An 18,333-nucleotide genomic window follows, 5' to 3' on the forward strand; every position below is an offset into this window, starting at 1 on the left:
GGACTGTGTCACTTGTTAACTCTGTGGCCCGACTTGAACCCACTGCTGTGTTGGCTGCTCAGCACACACTGCCACTTCCTTTCAGGGAAGTTCATTGAAAGGAAGGAACACTGGGCAGCAAGAGAACAAGATCCCCTTGAAGGGATAAGATGTCATAACAAAATGACTTTCTTCTTTTCCCAATCTTTAATGCCAAGAACTGTTTGTACTCTGTCTGTGAGAAATCAACAAAGAAGATTAGGTAATACAATGTATCTCTGTTCAAAAAAAAATCGTTACGTTTTCCTTTCAGCAAATATGTTTATTTCCCTCTCTCCTCATCAACTTGTCTTTGGGTAAGTGCTTACAGATTATTTCACAAACATGAGTCTTTCCTCAAAGAACTTTAAGAATTAAAATAATTAACTAAACAACCAGGAGTTCTGCTCTCAATTCAGTTCTCTCAAATTTTCTTCAGCTACAGTATTTCTCCCAAATCAGCGCAGTACAAGTTTAGAGAAGAGAAAAGAATATTTCACCTCGCTTAAAAACGTCAAAGGAAAACATCATGAAAAAAGGCTTATAGCAAATATAACAAACTTAATTAATTTATTATACGAAATAGGAGCTCAAATGAATAAGATAAAACATGTGCCAAAGAGATAAATAAGTAAAAGAGGTATTTTAAAAGGGAGCTACAGTTAAAAAGCTCCCCCATTTTGCCAGTAATCTTAACAAAGAAATCAAAAATATGTTAGCTTCTAGTTTATTAAACTAGAAATAAAATTAAAACTCTTTTCCTCATTTTTTTAAAAAAGAAACAACATTCTTTGCTTGAACAATATTACTACAAAGCCCAAGCAAGTTGGGTTTCATCCACTATATCTGAAACAGTGAGCCAGGGAGACTGGTCTTTTCTCCCTGTTCTCCATCCTACAGGGACTTTTGCAGAAACTTACAAAGCATAATGTATTTTAAGTGTTACCCACGTAAATAAAATGTAAGCGCTACTAACAACAACAATGACAAAAACAACTAGTGTCTTGCTTTCCGTGAAGGACACTGGAAGACCCTTATTTTTAATACCACTCAGTATCAATAAGAGACTGTGCAGTGGGCATACTCCAAATTGTCAATGAGATTCTAAATCACATCAATCACTCTGAACAGCAATCTGGAAACATGCCGTAAAACTCACCAAAACGTCTGTGTTCTTTGACTACCTTCACTTCTGAGGCCCCACACCGACTATATTCCATGAGGATACTAAATATAGCATCATTTAAGATGGTAAAACTTATAGAAAAAATTTAATGAATGTATCCAACCATGTAATAATGACTTACAGAGCAAATGATCTTGCAAAAGTTCGTGTTGCTAATAAAGGATGAGAGGAAATAGGAATGTCTGGGGCCACGGTCTAGAAATGCTATGAAGAAGTTTGTTAGGTAGTGCTTACGATGTCCTGCACTGAAAAAGCCTTTCATTTTACTGGAGGGCATTAATTCCTCAAATAGTTCAGGTGTCACATCATCGAAAAATACAATAAAATCTGTAAGAAGAAATAAATCAGTCTGTACCCCTATAATTATTCTACTGGGAATCTTCAGGTAAGACCACAATTCTGACACTGGCAAACTCTCCTGGAGAAGAATAAAAGTCAAAAAGCTGAAACACTTTTATGAGACTCCTTGTCTAAGCCATGAACGTGGGGAATGCATAGGGATTTGAAGCACTCTTGACCAGACAAAAGGGTAGGATGGCCTCTCCCACAGGACACAGGTCAGGAGTCAGATGGGAGATCTCACGATGGTAAACTCCAAGCTTAAAATGACAAGCATTTTGTAAATAAGATTCTCCAGTTTCAGATTCTTCTCTGTGTTCTTTCTCCTGTGTAATTCCATATCTTTAATACAGTCTTATTTAAATGCCTCCAGTCTAGCCTCAGCTGTGCTGTGGGTAAGGAAGGATTACATGTCCATATTTTAGCTGCCAGAGAAGGCATTCCAGTCCACCATCCATGCCTTAAGCCAGGGTGAAGATGGGAAAAGGCAATGAGTGAGACATGTCTTAGAAAATGTGTTTCTCTCAAAGGTCAAGGGCAGGGCATCAGTCAGGCTCTGCTGCTCCACCTTGCATAGTGAGGCATCCTTTACTAGCACCCTTCAGGGGGCTGGTGTAGATTTGATTACAGAGTCCCTTCTTTGTAGCCTCAAGTATGTTTAGACCATCAGATAGTTGAAAAATAAGCATCTTGAAATACAAATGAGACCAGGAAAAGGACGGTAACTCCTGAAGGCAAAAAAGCAAACCAACTAATATAAAGACAGCCTTCAGGCTTACACAACTGTCCCTACCTGTCTGTTTTCAGAAGGGGTGATTTATCAAAAGGTCATGAAAATGACCACCTTAGCGGGAAGATAAGTGCAAAGTGCAAAGCAACATTTCTTTTTAAGTCTACAGCAAAACCAAACAAAAAAATGTTCTAATGTAATCACTTGTTCAAAAAAAAAAATAGAAAAACAAGTATAATCAGTGTCATTAGTTTTTGTGTTTTTTTTTAAAAGACCAACATTGTAAAAGATGATCTAATTCAACCCTTGGAATAACTGCTCTCTGTAAACAGAAAGTAATTTCATAATCAGATGCATGCTATGTTTATAGAAATTTTTTTGTTGTTGTTTACAGACATTTTAATCAGTATAAGCATGAAGTGGACCGGATTGCAAGTCTCTCTTCCCTTGCCTCAATAAAAAGCACATTAGTACATTCCTAAATAGCTCTTCTTTTATTTTCTTTGATTGTTTTATATTTATTTTATTTTGGGGTTTTGCATATATCCTTGTAAGTCAGTTAAACTATGTTCTGGAAAAAAAATGGAGTATAAGCAAACAAAAATTATTATCTCTCAATACCTTTTCTTTCTGAAATTACTTTTTCTCTTACCTTAGGTTGTTTGCAAAGGTAGCGACAAAGTTCTCCAATGTACTGAAACACAGTCACATTATACTTTCTGCAGTCATTCCAAAACTGGCTTGCTGAGAATTTCTTCCTTAACACACAAGTGGCACCTATGAGAAAAGGCATAAAAAGGCACAAGGGAGAAAATTCAAGGGCAGAATTAACATAAAACACAAATGACGTTGCTCCGTCCAGAAGAGTTTTGCTCACTTTCAAGGCTTTTATAATCTATCAGCGGCCATTTATATCAAGCTCATTTGAAAACATTAATCTTACAGTCCAATAAATCTTCTAAAAATATTCATGCTGTAATTCTATATTTGACTGTAGATATGCTTCTTACAATACATGGGATGAAAGAAGCAGTCAAAATAAACAGGACAATTATAAGTAGTAGAGAATGAATATAGATAAGGCTCATCCTTCTTCACAGAGACCAAGAATATTCACTTACTTTTGACCTTGAATATATACATAGTATTTATTTTTAAAAATTTTAAAGCAGCCTCATATATTTTGAGGTTGAGTTAGCAAGGTAGAATTAGTAAGAAAGCACCAACAAAAAGGTCCATTGATGACTGGAGAACCTAATTTTAACAACCTAATTTTAATAACAATTTTAAGTCATATGAATATGTTCCAAGGAAAACGCTAATGTCTTGACCTTCATCTTTATTTACTGTGGACATTTATCACATTTTAAACATACCATTCTACAAAATTACTTTATAGTATTTTATATATATATATATATATATATATATATATATAAATATAAATCATGATGAGTGATCTCTAAAAATTATTTCTGAGTGAGCTAGTAACAGACACATAATCTCAGCATGATTATCAGTGGAATATACTGAGTTGTCAGTTCCACTAAATGACTTCTTGGGTATCTGGAGTACAATGTTTGCAAAGATAACCTCAATAACTCCTCCTCTGCACTTACCTTCACAATGTGAATTTGACACTCTTTCTTTCAAGAAGTGGGGTCTATTTCCCCACTCGTCAAATCTTGATTCTGAGCTGGCTTGTGACTTGCTTTGATCAGCAAAATGCAGATAAAATGATCCATGTGACTTCCAAAGCTAAGACTTAAGAAATACTAGGCTTCTGATTGGGAAAGCTCCTACCTCCACTTAAGGAGGCAGGGCTTGGCCACTAAACAGTGAGAGATCACATGGAGAAGGAAATCCTGTCAACAGCCAGTTCCAACCACAAGGCCAAATTCCCACAGCACTGCTCTTTCCAAAGGGTGATGAAGCTGTGTCCTTTTAGTAAACATTTTATAGCTGTATAACATGCACACAATTACTCTGAATTCTACCAATAGCATTTCAAACTTTAATGAAGACAAGTTTTAATTATTAGACACTGTGAAAACGTATTCAAACAGACAATGAAAGCGTACCTAATTCAATACATCCACCAATTCCCACAAGAGATGCGGCACTATGATACAGAGGAAGAGTTATATAAATGATGTCATCAGGAGTACAACCAAAAGCCCATAATCCAGTAGAACTCTTCATAGCTGCCAGATGACAAATCATAGCTGCTTTTGGTAGACCTGGAAGAAAAGGAAAAAAAAAAAAAATGTAACAGAAAAGATACTGTGTTGGTATCAACTACAACAGCAACCAAGACAAAAATACATCAAAATGGTCTATATGCTTGGTAAAAGGGGCCATACAGACTTTAGCCAATCTCTAGAATCTTGGAACTACCCAGAGAATTAAAACTATAAAATTATATAAGACTTTGAAATCTCAGTTCAGTTCAGTCGCTCAGTTGTGTCCAACTCTTTGTGACCCCATGAATCGCAGCACTCCAGGCCTCCCTGTCCATCACCAACTCCCGGGGTTCACCAAACTCATGTCCATCGAGTTGGTCATGCCATCCAGCCATCTCATCCTCTGTCGTTCCCTTCTCCTCCTGCCCTCAATCCCTCCCAGCATCAGGGTCTTTTCCAATGAGTCAACTCTTTGCATGAGGTGGCCAAAGTATTGGAGTTTCAGCTTCAGCATCAGTCCTTCCAATGAACACACAGGACTAATCTCCTTTAGAATGGGCTGGTTGGACCTCCTTGCAGTCCAAGGGACTCTCATGAGTCTTCTCCAACACCACAGTTCAAAAGCATCAATTCTTCAGCACTCAGCTTTCTTCACAGTCCAACTCTCACATCCATACATGTCCACTGGAAAAACCATAGCCTTGATTAGATGGACCTTTGTTGGCAAAGTAATGTCTCTGCTTTTGAATATGCTGTCTAGGTTGGTCATAACTTTCCTTCCAAGGAGTAAGCATCTTTTAATTTCATGGCTGCAGTCACCATCTGCAGTGATTTTGGAGCCCAGAAAAATAAAGTCTGACACTGTTTCCACTGTTTCCCCGTCTATTTCCCATGAAGTGGTGGGACCAGATGCCATGATCTTAGTTTTCTGAATGTTGAGATTTACACCAACTTTTTCACTCTCCTTTTTCATCAAGAGGCTTTTGAGTTCCTCTTCACTTTCTGCCATAAGGGTGGTGTCATCTGTATATCTGAAGTTATTGATATTTCTCCTGGCAATCTTAATTCCAGCTTGTGCTTCTTCCAGCCCAGCGTATCTCATGATGTACTCTGCATATAAGTTAAATAAGCAGGGTGACAATATACAGCCTTGATGTAGTCCTTTTCCTATTTGGAACCAGTCTGTTGTTCCATGGCCTGTTCTAACTGTTGCTTCTTGACCTGCATATAGGTTTCTCAAGAGGCAGGTCAGGTGGTCTGGTATTCCCATCTCTTCCAGAATTTTCCACAGTTTATTGTGATCCACTCAGTCAAAGGCCGTGTCATAGTCAATAAAGCAGAAATAGATGTTTTTCTGGAACTCTTGCTTTTTTGATGATCCAGCAGATGCTGGCAATTTGATCTCTGGTTCCTCTGCCTTTTCTAAAACCAGCTTGAACATCTGGAAGTTCACGGTTCACGTATTGCTGAATCCTGGCTTGGAGATTTTTGATCATTACTTTATTAGCGTGTGAGATGAGTGCAATTGTGTGGTAGTTTGAGCATTCTTTGGCATTGCCTTTCTTTGGGATTGGAATGAAAATTGATGTTTTCCAGTCCTGTGGCCACTGCTGAGTTTTCCAAATTCGCTGGCATATTGAGTGCAGCACTTTCACAGCATCATCTTTCAGGATTTCAAATAGCTCAACTGGAATTCCATCACCTCCACTAGCTTTGTTCATAGTGATGCTTTCTAAGGCCCACTTGACTTCATATTTCAGGATGTCTGGCTCTAGGTGAGTGATCACACCATCCTGATTATCTGGGTCGTGAAGATCTTTTTTGTACAGTTCTTCTGTGTATTCTTGCCACCTCTTCTTAATATCTTCTGCTTCTGTTAGGTCCATACCATTTCTGTCCTTTATTGTGCCCATCTTTGCATGAAATGTTCCCTTGGTATTTCTAATTTTCTTGAAGAGATCTCTAGTCTTTCCCATTTTGTTGTTTTCCTCTATTTCTTTGCATTGATCGCTGAGGAAGGCTTTCTTATCTCTTCTTGCTATTCTTTGGAACTCTGCATTCAGATGCTTATATCTTTCCTTTTCTCCTCTGCTTTTTGCTTCTCTTCCTTTCACAGCTATTTGTAAGGCCTCCCCAGACAGCCACTTTGCTTTTTTGCATTTCTTTTATCTAGGAAGCTTCAAAGAGCCATATTTGCTATAAAAATGCCCCAATTACACAGTTTTTTCTCTGGTTTGACCTATTTACTGAATAAAACTAAGGTCGTCATGGGATTTTTAGTGAAAGCAGCACATGTGACTGCAAACCCCAGTCTACAGTGACCTCTGGACACTCTTCCAGAGTGAGCTTCATGTCTGCCTTGTTGCTGCACCTGCTTTGACATTTTCTGACAGCCTTTGTGCTTCAGTGTCATCAACTGGAAGAGACTGGTCTCAGACACAAAATTGGCATGGCCTTGCCTACAATCCTAACTAAAATTCATTTATTAAGTTTTTTCAAAAGAAATTTCCGTGGCTCTTTATGATAGCTAGGCATCTCACAACCTGAAAGAGTTCCTTGTCCTCCACATGGATAGAGAATCCCTCCAAAATTTCTTGTCAAAGCCATTATAAAGATTTTGAGTGAGACTAGCATCCTTGATTCTTCATACTGTAATTGCTTTTCTCATCTTTGTCCAGAGAATCTAATATTTATGCATTTTCTGCCTCTGAGAAGTTCCTACCTGCTGATCTTCAGTTACCATATTCTGTACTTTCCATATTGTTCCTGATCTCATGGCAGCCCAGCTTTAAAAATAATTTTTCAGGTGGAGGTGTGTCAAAAAATGAAGGATGCTTTATCTAGTTATTTTTCACCTGTGTGCTTATGTCACTCCTGTAATGAGCTTTAGTAACAAACAAATTACTCATGTTTTGGTTCCTTTTTTGGTTAGTTTTAAGTGAATAATGATCTCATTAACTTATTATAAAAGTTATTATAAATTATTTAAGGTACTCAGACTTTTTGATAAAGGAGACAACAGATAGGAGCTTATCCAACAGTGAAAATGATCAAAGGTTCATGAAGCTTAAAGTTTTAAAGAAAGAGCCAACAGAATAAATGAAGCTTGTTAAAACTGCAACTTAAGAGTCTCTCTTGGAAGAGTTGGTTCATTACCATACTAAAGCCTTTGAGGGGCCTAACTGTACAAAAATGTTACTGTTTTTTTCAATGGTGTTTCTCAAACCCCTGTGGTCATAAAGCACCTCTTCAAGTTTAATTTTTTTTCTTTGTAGACATGAAGGGATATGTGTGGCACAAGCTTGGAAAAATGTTTCCTTAGATGGTCTCTGAAATCCTCTGCTTTTCTAACCTTCCGTGGATCCCAAGCATTAAAACTCCACACGCCCACAGATGTGGGGAGACCACTGTGATGTGGTCCAGGCATAAAGGTGGGAGTGAGGCTCTGTCCAGTGAATTGGTGATTAGCAGGAAGAAGGAAGAAGATATGCTAGTAAGAGAAAACCAATTTATGAGTAGGGATGAAAAAATCTGGGAATCTGGGGATGATTTTGGAAAAGGGAAAGAACCCCTAAGATTAAGCAGGCAAGACAAAAGGAAATAAACTTAATGGTGATTGCAACCAGTCCCAGTGCAGCCTGGAAGGCAGGTCCATCTTTTTCCTCCTTCCACTGCTTGCAGGAGTGGCTGACCACAAGGCTGCTGTCCAGGGTTAAAAAGCCTTTCCTGGAGATCTTGAGGCACCTAATGAAACTCAACGAGCCACCTCGGAAGTAGATACTGGCAGACTGAACACATACATAGGCCCTTAAAGCAAAAAAGAATGGAATTGGAGGTGATAGCAACACGATTTTAGAAAGGCAGGTGGACAACTGACACATCAGACCCAAGAAGACAAGCCTGAAAGAAAGTTGATTTGCTCCCACAAAGTCCCAGCAAGGCTCAGAAACTTGGGGACTAGGTACCTCCCAGAGTGGAGTATCAATATGGAACTATAAAGAGGGAGCTAAATGGGAGTTCTGTTTAAGAAGCAATTCCACCAGTCACAAATAAGGGAAGGCTCTCTTGCTCATCAAGATCTTACAGAATCTCCCAGGTCAAAGACACGAATGGTATAAAAATTGACCTCAGTTTTTCCTTACTCAGAGACATTCTAAGTTTGTCCCTAGGTTGATGAATATAATATTTTGGTGAGCTTCACAGTAGCAAAACGATTAGGAAAGGTTTGATGTCATCCAAAGGGCTCCCATACAACCTGCTTGAAAGGGCCAGTGAGCAGACTCTGCTCCCATCATTTTTAACTTTTCTAAGTCTCACTTCTTTACATCACTCCCTAACTTGCATCAACACTTACTTCATTATCAACATTATAAGATTTTTTGTTTGAGAAAATCTGCTTGATTTTTATGATAATGGGCAATACTAATATAAATTCTCATGATCATTACAACTACTATCACTTAATCCAGCTCTGGGTTTTGAGCTGCAAAACATCAGTTTAGAGAGAGAGAGATCAAGGAAGAGAGAGAGAGAGATGCTTTTAAATAAAAAACATCAATTCAATCTTTAATGAGGCTCAACATGAGACAGGCTAGGATCTGGGGCCTGTGATCCTTTCCTTGGGCTGCCTGCACCTCAAGTGACAGAATAGAAGAAACTATAAGGGACTAAAAACCGCTGCATGTACAGTTGAGGCAATTATGAAAAACATGCAAAAGGGGCACAAATCAACTGCCATTTCTGAGGTGCCAGGAGCAAAAGGAGGTTACTGTCCATGATGCCTGTAAACAGCACCTCCAAGGGGGTGGGCAGACCACTTAAGCTACCCCTGCAGCCCCGCCCAACAATCCACCCCTACCCGCACCCCATTTTAGGAACCAGCCTGCCCTTCCTAGTTAGGGAGCCAGCAGGAGCGCTTGTTACTTGTTTTTACTTCTCTGTGCTGCGGCAGCATGAGTCCCAATCAAGCCTTGCCTGAATTCCTCATCTGATCCCTTTCTGTTTTCTATTGATTAAAGAGTCCAAGGATCCTAGTCTGTAGCAAATGTGATTTTGCTACATTTTTTGACAGTTTTGTATTTATAAAGCATGACATCTACTGAATGCCCAATTCTGTATGTTGCTTTGCTCTCTATAAGACCCCAAGTTGCTCAGAACTTTAAGCTAAAGAGAGATGATATTTGTGTAACTTTTCCTGTATAGGATCATTCACAATCCAAATTTGAAAGAATGTCAATAAATGCTTTTTACATTTTAAAATGTAAAAAATAAAATGAAATTACCGCACCAGATTGCTTCCCCCACACTGGTAAAGATCTGATATGTATTCTCTGGAAAAAGATGAGCCTCTGGAAACATCAGGAAAGAGAGAGACTGAACATATCACGGGAATAAGAGAAAGTGGGCATTCTCCTCCAGGTCCTTTTTTATAGTTTACTAGTTTTCCCTTCAAGGTTCTGGTCTGAGGAATATAAAGCACCTAGAAGTAAAACTGATAGTCATGAATCTGCCAAGAAAACGTCCTGGACACTGAAACTAACCAGCTCACAATCCCACTCAGTCACACAGAGCTTCCAGTTAGGATTTGGTTTGTTTTGGTATGTGTGTTTTGACGGCTAAACTTTAAACATGAGCAGCCAAAGGTCAACAGATATTTGAGGAAATCCTCTAAAGAACAGAGGTCACTGTAAAATAAAAGGTAAAAGGTCATTAGAGAAAATAGAGACAAGGTAGAGAGGAGAAATTTTAAAAAAAAATATTAATATTCTGAGAGGTATGAGACAATGAAGTATCAAGAATACAAAAATAACATGCTACAAAATGAGAAATATTCAGAGAACATAGAGCTAAAATAGAAATCTCTCAAAAAGTAAACCCATAGGTAAGAGAAGGAAAATAGGATAGAAAAGATGAGAAAATTAATAACAGTTCAGGGAGGCCAAGCTTTAAAAAGTTAGAGATCCAAAGATAAAAGAATGAACAACAAAAAAAAATAATAGAAGGAGAGAATGGGCAGAAAAACATAGAAATAAAGAAAAGAATATGCAGACATCTTTAAAAAATTTTTCGAGTACCTAGAATTGCAAGACATGAGTTTCTAGATTTAAAAGGCTGACAAATTTACCAGCAAAATGGATAAATAAGACTAGTCCCAGTACAAATAATCTTGAAATCATAGAATACTGAAGGCTCATGAAATTCTAAAAATTCCTCCCTTTTGCCACCCACCACCCCCACCCCTGCCAAAAGAAAGAAAAACAACACCAGGTTGACGTAAAGGATATGAAAGCAGAAGAAAAAGACTTCTCAATATATATACGGGAAGACAGAAGGTAAAAAAAGCAATGCCTTCAAACCCCTGCACCAATATCATTTCTTAACTAGAAAAAAACATTCAAGCATGTGAGAACTTCAACTTACCTACTAACAAGCAGCTGCTAAAATAAGTGCAGTGATAAAATGAAAAGTAAACAAAGGAAATAAATTTAGAATCCAAGAATCAGGGGATTGGAAAGAAGGTCTGAAGGGAATTCTCAGGGTGATGGTGAGAAATGAACCCAGGACATGTCAAGATTGAAATCGTAGGGAGGAAAGCTTTGCGAAAGATGTGATCGAGAATTGACGTATATACACTAATACATATGAAACAGAAAACTAATGAGAACCTGCTGTATAGCCCAGGGAACTCTACTCAATGCTCTGTGGTGACCTAAATGGGAAGGAAATCCAAAAATGAGGGAATATATATACACATCTAGCTGCTTCACTTCACTGTGTAACAGACACTAACACTACAATGTAAAGCAACTATGTTGTCATTGTTGTTCAGTTGCTCAGTTGTGTCGGACTCTTTGCAGCCCCATGGACTGCAGCATGCCAGGCCTCCCTGTCCTTCACCATCTCCCAAAGTTTGCCCAAGTTCATGTACATTGCATGGGTGATGCCATCCAGTCATCCTCTGATCCTTCTTCTCCTTCTGCCCTCAGTCTTTCCCAGCATCAGGCATTTTTCCAATGAGTTGGCTGTTTGCATCAGAAGACCAACATACTGGAGCTTCAGCTTCAGCATCCGTCCTTCCAATGAATATTCAGGGTTGATTTCCTTTAAGATTGATGGGTTTGATCTTCTTGCTGTCCAAGGAACTCTCAGGAGTCTTCTCCAGCACCACATAAGGCATCAATTCTCTGGCATTCTGCCTCCTTTATGGTCCAGCTCTCACAACCATACATGACCAATGGGAAGACCACAGCCTTGACTACATGAACCTTTGTCCACAGAGTAATGTCTGCTTCAACACATTGTCTAGATTTGTCACAGCTTTCCTGCCAAGGAGCAAGTTTCTTTTAATTTCATGGCTGCAGTCACCATCCTCAGTGATTTTAGAGCCCAAGAAGGGGAAATCTGTCACTACCTCCACCTTTCCCCTTCCGTTTGCCATGAAGTAAAGGGACTGAAGACGCTTACTCCTTGGAAGGAAAGTTATGACCAACCTAGATAGCATATTCAAAAGCAGAGATATTACTTTGCCAACAAAGGTCCACCTAGTCAAGGCTATGGTTTTTCTGGTGGTCATGTATGGATGTGAGAGTTGGACTGTGAAGAAAGCTGAGTGCCGAAGAATTGATGCTTTTGAACTGTGGTGTTGGAGAAGACTCGTGAGAGTCCCTTAGACTTCAAGGAGATCCAACCAGTCCATCCTAAAGGAGATCAGTCCTGGGTGTTCATTGGAAGGACTGATGTTGAGGGTGAAACTCCAAAACTTTGGCCACCTCATGCGAAAAGTTGACTCATTGGAAAAGACCCTGAAGCTGGGAGGGATTGGAGGCAGGAGAAGGGGACGACAGAGGATGAGAGGGCTGGATGGCATCACTGACTCGATGGACATGAGTTTGGGTGAACTCCAGGAGTTGGTGATGGACAGGGAGGCCTGGTGCGCTGCGATTCATGGGGTCGCAAAGAGCTGGACATGACTGAGCGACTGAACTGAACTGAAATGAAAGGGATCAGATGCCAAGATCTTAGTTTTTTAATATTTAGTTTTAATCTGGCTTTTTCACTCTCCTCCTTCACCCTCATCAATAGGCTCTTTAGTTCCTCTTCACTAAAGAACTAAAGAGGAACTAAAGCAACTATACCCCAATCAAAACAAAATAGAACAAAAACAACAGAAAGAATATAGGCTTGACAAAATACAGACAAGCTTTTCAATGTCTAAAGGTGAGTTACTTTTTGATAGAAGGATGGGTACAAACTGGTCATAGATGTAGAGAAAACTAAGCAAGCAAATGAAAAAACAGATGATCAATTCCAGATTGGGGAGAGTTTTACATGAAAGGAAACAAATATAATTTTATTATACTATAGAAGGCAGCTAGAAATAGTTATGATACTGATAACTATCAAACTATCAATACTAAGTTATGATATGGATAACTAATCAAACCAATATTTATGATGAAACAATATATAGAGTGATGTCAGAGAGAGAAAGTATGTGTATCAGAGGAAAAAATCTGAGTTGGAGGGAGAGAGTGGTAAAGAAAGAAGATAAAATTTTCATCTTCCATTGTGGACAAGCAGTACCTATTTTTTGGGGGTGCACCTATGAAGTACCCAATAAAATTCTCAAGCTATTTAGATATATGGAGATGATTACAGAAAGATCTGTGCTGGTGAAGACTCTTGAGAGTCCCTTGGACAGCAAGGAGATTACATCAGTCAATCCTAAAGGAAATCAACCCCAAACATTCAATGCAAGGACTGATGCTGAAGCTGAAGCTCCAATACTTTGGTTATCTGATGCAAAGAACCGACTCACTGGAAAAGACTCTGATACTGGGAAAGACTGAAGGCAGGATGAGAAGGAGTGACAGAGAATGGGATGGTTGGATGGCATCACTGACTCAATGGACATGAGTTTGAGCAAACTGCAGAAGATGGTAAAGGACAGGGAAGTCTGGCATGCTGCAGTCCATGGGGTTGCAGAGTTGGACACGACTTAGTGACTGAATGACAATAACAAGAAAAATACCGAATGCAATTGGTTTGAGAATAGGTTAGCAGGGTACTTCTCTCTAATATTTCTAAAACTATTAGCATTTTCATCTTTGTACTGTATAACTTTAATATGAATAAATATCAAATAAAATTAATAGTGCTTTTGCTTTCAGCCTGCTGTGCAAATGTATCAAACACTGGTTTTAATCTTCAAGACGGGAGCTGTTAATAGTCTGCTCCCCACTATTCTCTTTGGGGTGAGGAGGGTTGCAGGGAGAGGAGAGTGGTAAAGACTGTTTTGAAGACCAGAGTCACTTTTTATAAGAAAACAGCATAAAGACAAATTGTCAAGTACCTTCTGTTGGAAGTTTTCAAAGATAATTTCCAAAATTTTATTGTCTCTTTCAAAGTTAAGTCAGGTCATCTTTATGCTGACAACTTGATACACATTAGCATTTCCCAGTTCATTTATAAGAGCTGTTTTAAACAGAGTAACAACAACAACCTGAACCATGAACTTCCTGATGTTCAAGCTGGTTTCAGAAAAGGCAGAGGAACCAGAGACCAAATTGCCAGCATCCGCTGGACCATCAAAAAAGCAAGAGAGTTCCAGAAAAACATCTATTTCTGCTTTATTGACTATGCCAAAGCCTTTAACTGTGTGGATCACAATAAACTGTGGAAAATTCTTTAAGAGATAGGAATACCAGACCACCTGACTTGCCTCTTGAGAAACCTGTAGCCAGGTCAGGAAGCAACAGTTAGAACTGGCCATGGAACAACAGACTGGTTCCAAATAGGAAAAGGAGTACATCAAGGCTATATATTGTCACCCTGCTTATTTAACTTATACGCAGGGTACATCATGAGAAACGCTGGGCTGGAGGAAGCACAAGCTGGAATCAAGATTGCCAGAAGACATATCAATAACCTCAGATATGCAGATGACACCACCCTTATGGCAGAAAGTGAAGAGGAACTAAAAAGCCTCTTGATGAAAGTGAAAGAGAAGAGTGAAAAAGCTGGCTTAAAGCTCAACATTCAGAAAACTAAGATCATGGCATCTGGTCCCATCACTTCATGGGAAATAGATGGGGAAACAGTGGAAACAGTGGCTGACTTTATTTTTCTGGGCTTCAAAATCACTGCAGATGGTGATTGCAACCATGAAATTAAAAGATGCTTACTCCTTGGAAGGAAAGTTATGACCAACCTAGACAGCATATTAAAAAGCAGAGATATTACTTTGCAAACAAAGGTCCATCTAGTCAAGGCTATGGTTTTTCCTGTGGTCATGTATGGATGTGAGAGTTGGACTATAAAGAAGGTTGAGCACCAAAGAATTGATTCTTTTGAACTGTAGTGTTGGAGAAGACTCTTGAGAGTCCCTTGGACTGCAAGGAGATCCAACCAGTCCATCCTAAAGGAGATTAGTCCTGGGTGTTCATTGGAAAGACTGATGTTAAAGCTGAAACTTCAATACTTTGGCCACCTGATGTGAAGAGCTGATGCTGGGAAAGATAGAGGGCAGGAGGAGAAGGGGATGACAGAGGATGAGATGGTTGGATGGCATCACTGACTCGATGGACATGGGTTTGGGTGGACTCCGGGAGTTGGTGATGGACAGGGAGGCCTGGTGTGCTGCGGTTCATGGGGTCGCAAAGAGTCGGACACGACTGAGCGACTGAACTGAACTGAACTGAACAACAACAACAGAAAAGTACCACGTATCTCCAGGATAAGAGAGATTATTGTTAGCCTCCAAATAGAAAAAAGGAAAGAACAAAGTAAGAAAACTTTACTATGCAATAGTAGTTTTGCTTACCATACTACCTGTGCATAAGAAATAAGTACGCTTACACTGTTGGTGGGAATGCAAACTAGTACAGCCATTATGGAGAACAGTGTGGAAATTCCTTAAAAACTGGAAATAGAACAGCCTTATGACCCAGCAATCCCACTGCTGGGCATACACACCAAGGGAAGGGAAATACACAAGGCATACACACACAGAAGGGAAAGAGACACGTGTACCCCAGTGTTCATCGCAGCACTGTTTATAATAGCCAGGACATGGAAGCAACCTAGATGTCCATCAGCAGATGAATGGATAAGAAAGCTGTGGTACATATACATGATGGAGTATTACTCAGCCATTAAAAAGAATATATTTGAATCAGTTCTAATGAGGTGGATGAAACTGGAGCCTATTATACAGAGTGAAGTAAGCCAGAAAGAAAAACACCAATACAGTATACTAACGCATATATATGGAATTTAGAAAGATGGTAACGATAACCCTGTATGCAAGACAGCAAAAGAGACACTGATGTATAGAACAGTCTTTTGGACTCTGTGGGAGAGGGAGAGGGTGGGATGATTTGGGAGAATGGCATTGAAACATGTATAATATCATATATGAAACCAATTGCCAGTTTAGGTTCGATGCAGGATACAGGATGCTTGGAGCTGGTGCACTGGGATGACCCAGAGGGACAGTATGGGGAAGGAGGTGGGAGAGGGGGTTCAGGATGGGGAACACGTGTACACCCATGGCGGATTCATGTTGATGTATGGCAAAAGCAATACAATATTGTAAAGTAATTAGCCTCCAATTAAAATAAGTAAATTTAAATTAAAAAAATAAATAAAAGATAAAACGTAAATCTCAAAAAAAAAAAAAAATAAGTACCAAAACTTTTGAAGTGAAGTGAAAGTCGCTCAGTCAAGCCCGACTCTGCAACCCCATGGACTGTACCCTGCTTTTAACACATCTCAGTTCAAACTCCTGGTCATCTTCAAATTAATTACAAAAGTTTATTCAAACTACCATTAATACCATTCAATTTTTCTCAGAATCAATTAAGTTTAACATTTCTTTTGAATTCCCAGGTAGTTTCATTATTCTTTGTGTCGCAAAGAGTGTGTGTGTTGTTTACCTGATAAAAGGAAAGTTAGTTTCTTGATTCTTATTTGTAACCTCCCCCAAACGTGCAAAGATCTCAAGATTTCCTATTTCTCACATGTTCCAGTCAACCCAAGGAAAACCAGGAGAGCTTACTACAGGTTTTTCAATGGTAGCTCTATACTTGGATTGTGTTTAGGAATTAACATTTTATACAAGAATAGAGAAACCTGTTTTAAAGTAGACTAATGGATTTTTTAATTCAGAAGGATGATTACAAACATTTAAACATCTTTTCATTTATATATCGGGCATCTAAGGGAGGCTAGCAAAGATCCTGCCAAAGAAGCAGTCCAAATTTCACACTCTGAGTAACTGGGCTGGATCAAGTCTTCAGATATTCCAGTGCCATTTGTACTACCAAACTTGAAAATCTTTCCACTTGCAACAATGGCCAAGTGAACACGGTGACTTGCCAAGCTAAAGGTAAAGCTATTACATTTTCCATCCAAGTTTGAGAGTTCAAAGATCTAAAAAAACCCAGGTTTTCTTGGATACACGCTTTCTCAGATTTTTGGTAGCTATGAAACTGAGCCCCACTAAAACCAAATTCTTTTACGAACTCTCTATCCAAAGCTTTGTTCCCTTTCTTGTCCCCTCTGACCTCAATCCCCAGGGAACTGAAAGGTAATCAACCAGCATCAGATGACTAAATGCTGTTGCTGATGACATAGATAAAGCACTAAAGTGATTATCACAGCTATTGTTAACAGATTGTTTCTCCAGGGCAAGATGAGCTCACAGACCCTCAAGCCAAGGACCACCTTGCCAGAGAGTTGTAAACCAGAGTCATCCTGACTCCCCAAATTGTCACAGAACTGTCACAAGATGATGACTAACCCTAGCTTCTTTATTCTTCTCCTTTAAGAAACCCCCAACTCAAAGGTCAAGTTGAAGTGGATCTGAGGCTTGGTGGGCTGCAATAAATCCTTATTTTTCTGCAATCTCCTGCTATCAGAGTTTGGCTTTCTATACCTTGGGTACTCAAGTCCTTTGCTCAGTTACAGCTACACACGGCAAAGATTTGTCCAAACTGGTTGCTTTTCAAATATAATACACTGCATTCTTTTTAAGTTTCACGAACAAATGGATCATACCTGTTGTTCCAGAAGTAAAAATATAAAGATAAGGAGTCTTGGTGTTTGAGATAGCATGGTGGCTGCGTGGCACATGACAGTCAGATGCTGTGCTCAGTTTTTCTTTGAGTGAAATTATGCCTTGTGGAACAGAGTCTTTCATTGCCCAAATGCTGATACCTTCTGGGAGTCTTGGAAGAATGTCTTCTATAGTTTCTAGAAAACCTAAAAATCAAAGGATTAGGAATAAGTAAATAAGACATAAATCTCAAACCACTCACCTTGTGTGTTCTTTTGCCTGTTGGAACAGGGATGAAATGTAAATACAATGCCAACTTCCTTTTCACATTGGATAAGTAACATCCTAGCCATTTTATGATTCTGTTTCAACATGACCAACTTAAAGGAAAATCTAGTTATTACCTAATTTCATCAATGCAAAAAAACCAATTCAAACTGAAATTTGGAGATCCCATTATCCAGGCTGTGTTTTTTTTCCCCTCAATTTTTTAAATAAAACTCTGTTTCTGTAATTTGCCTTAAATTTAAATTCTGGACACTGCCCTGAACATCTGAACATTCTTTCTGAACATTCTTTCTGAAATACAACTCAGTATCTCATTATTCTAAAAAGCCATCTGTCTGTCACTGCTCAGCTCCACTGTAATGCAACAATCCAAGAGAAACATCTGACTGCTCCGGAAGCACAAGATTCCAGATTATGGATTCACAAGAGTCTGCCTTAGATGCCATTTCAGAGTGAAAAGTTAAAGGAGGAGATTTAGAGATGCTCTTTCCTCTGGATCAGAATTATTAAAGGTAAAAGGTCTTTGAAAGCA

General features: G+C 39.0%; 1 protein-coding gene across 1 annotated transcript in view; it reads right to left on the minus strand.

The window, feature by feature from the left end:
* The window catches only part of SLC27A6 (solute carrier family 27 member 6), a 76,847-nt gene that overhangs the window by 43,062 nt on the left and 15,452 nt on the right, over positions 1-18,333 (minus strand). Inside the window, exons 2-4 of the mRNA XM_005909322.2 lie at positions 17,516-17,719; positions 4,355-4,513; positions 2,926-3,050 (exon numbers count right to left, since the gene is read on the minus strand). Of these exons, the coding sequence (XP_005909384.2) occupies positions 2,926-3,050; positions 4,355-4,513; positions 17,516-17,719 (488 nt within the window). The remainder of the gene's footprint in view (positions 1-2,925; positions 3,051-4,354; positions 4,514-17,515; positions 17,720-18,333) is intronic.

Source organism: Bos mutus, chromosome 7 (genome assembly GCF_027580195.1).
Source record: "Bos mutus isolate GX-2022 chromosome 7, NWIPB_WYAK_1.1, whole genome shotgun sequence".
Classification (NCBI taxonomy): Eukaryota; Metazoa; Chordata; class Mammalia; order Artiodactyla; family Bovidae; genus Bos; species Bos mutus.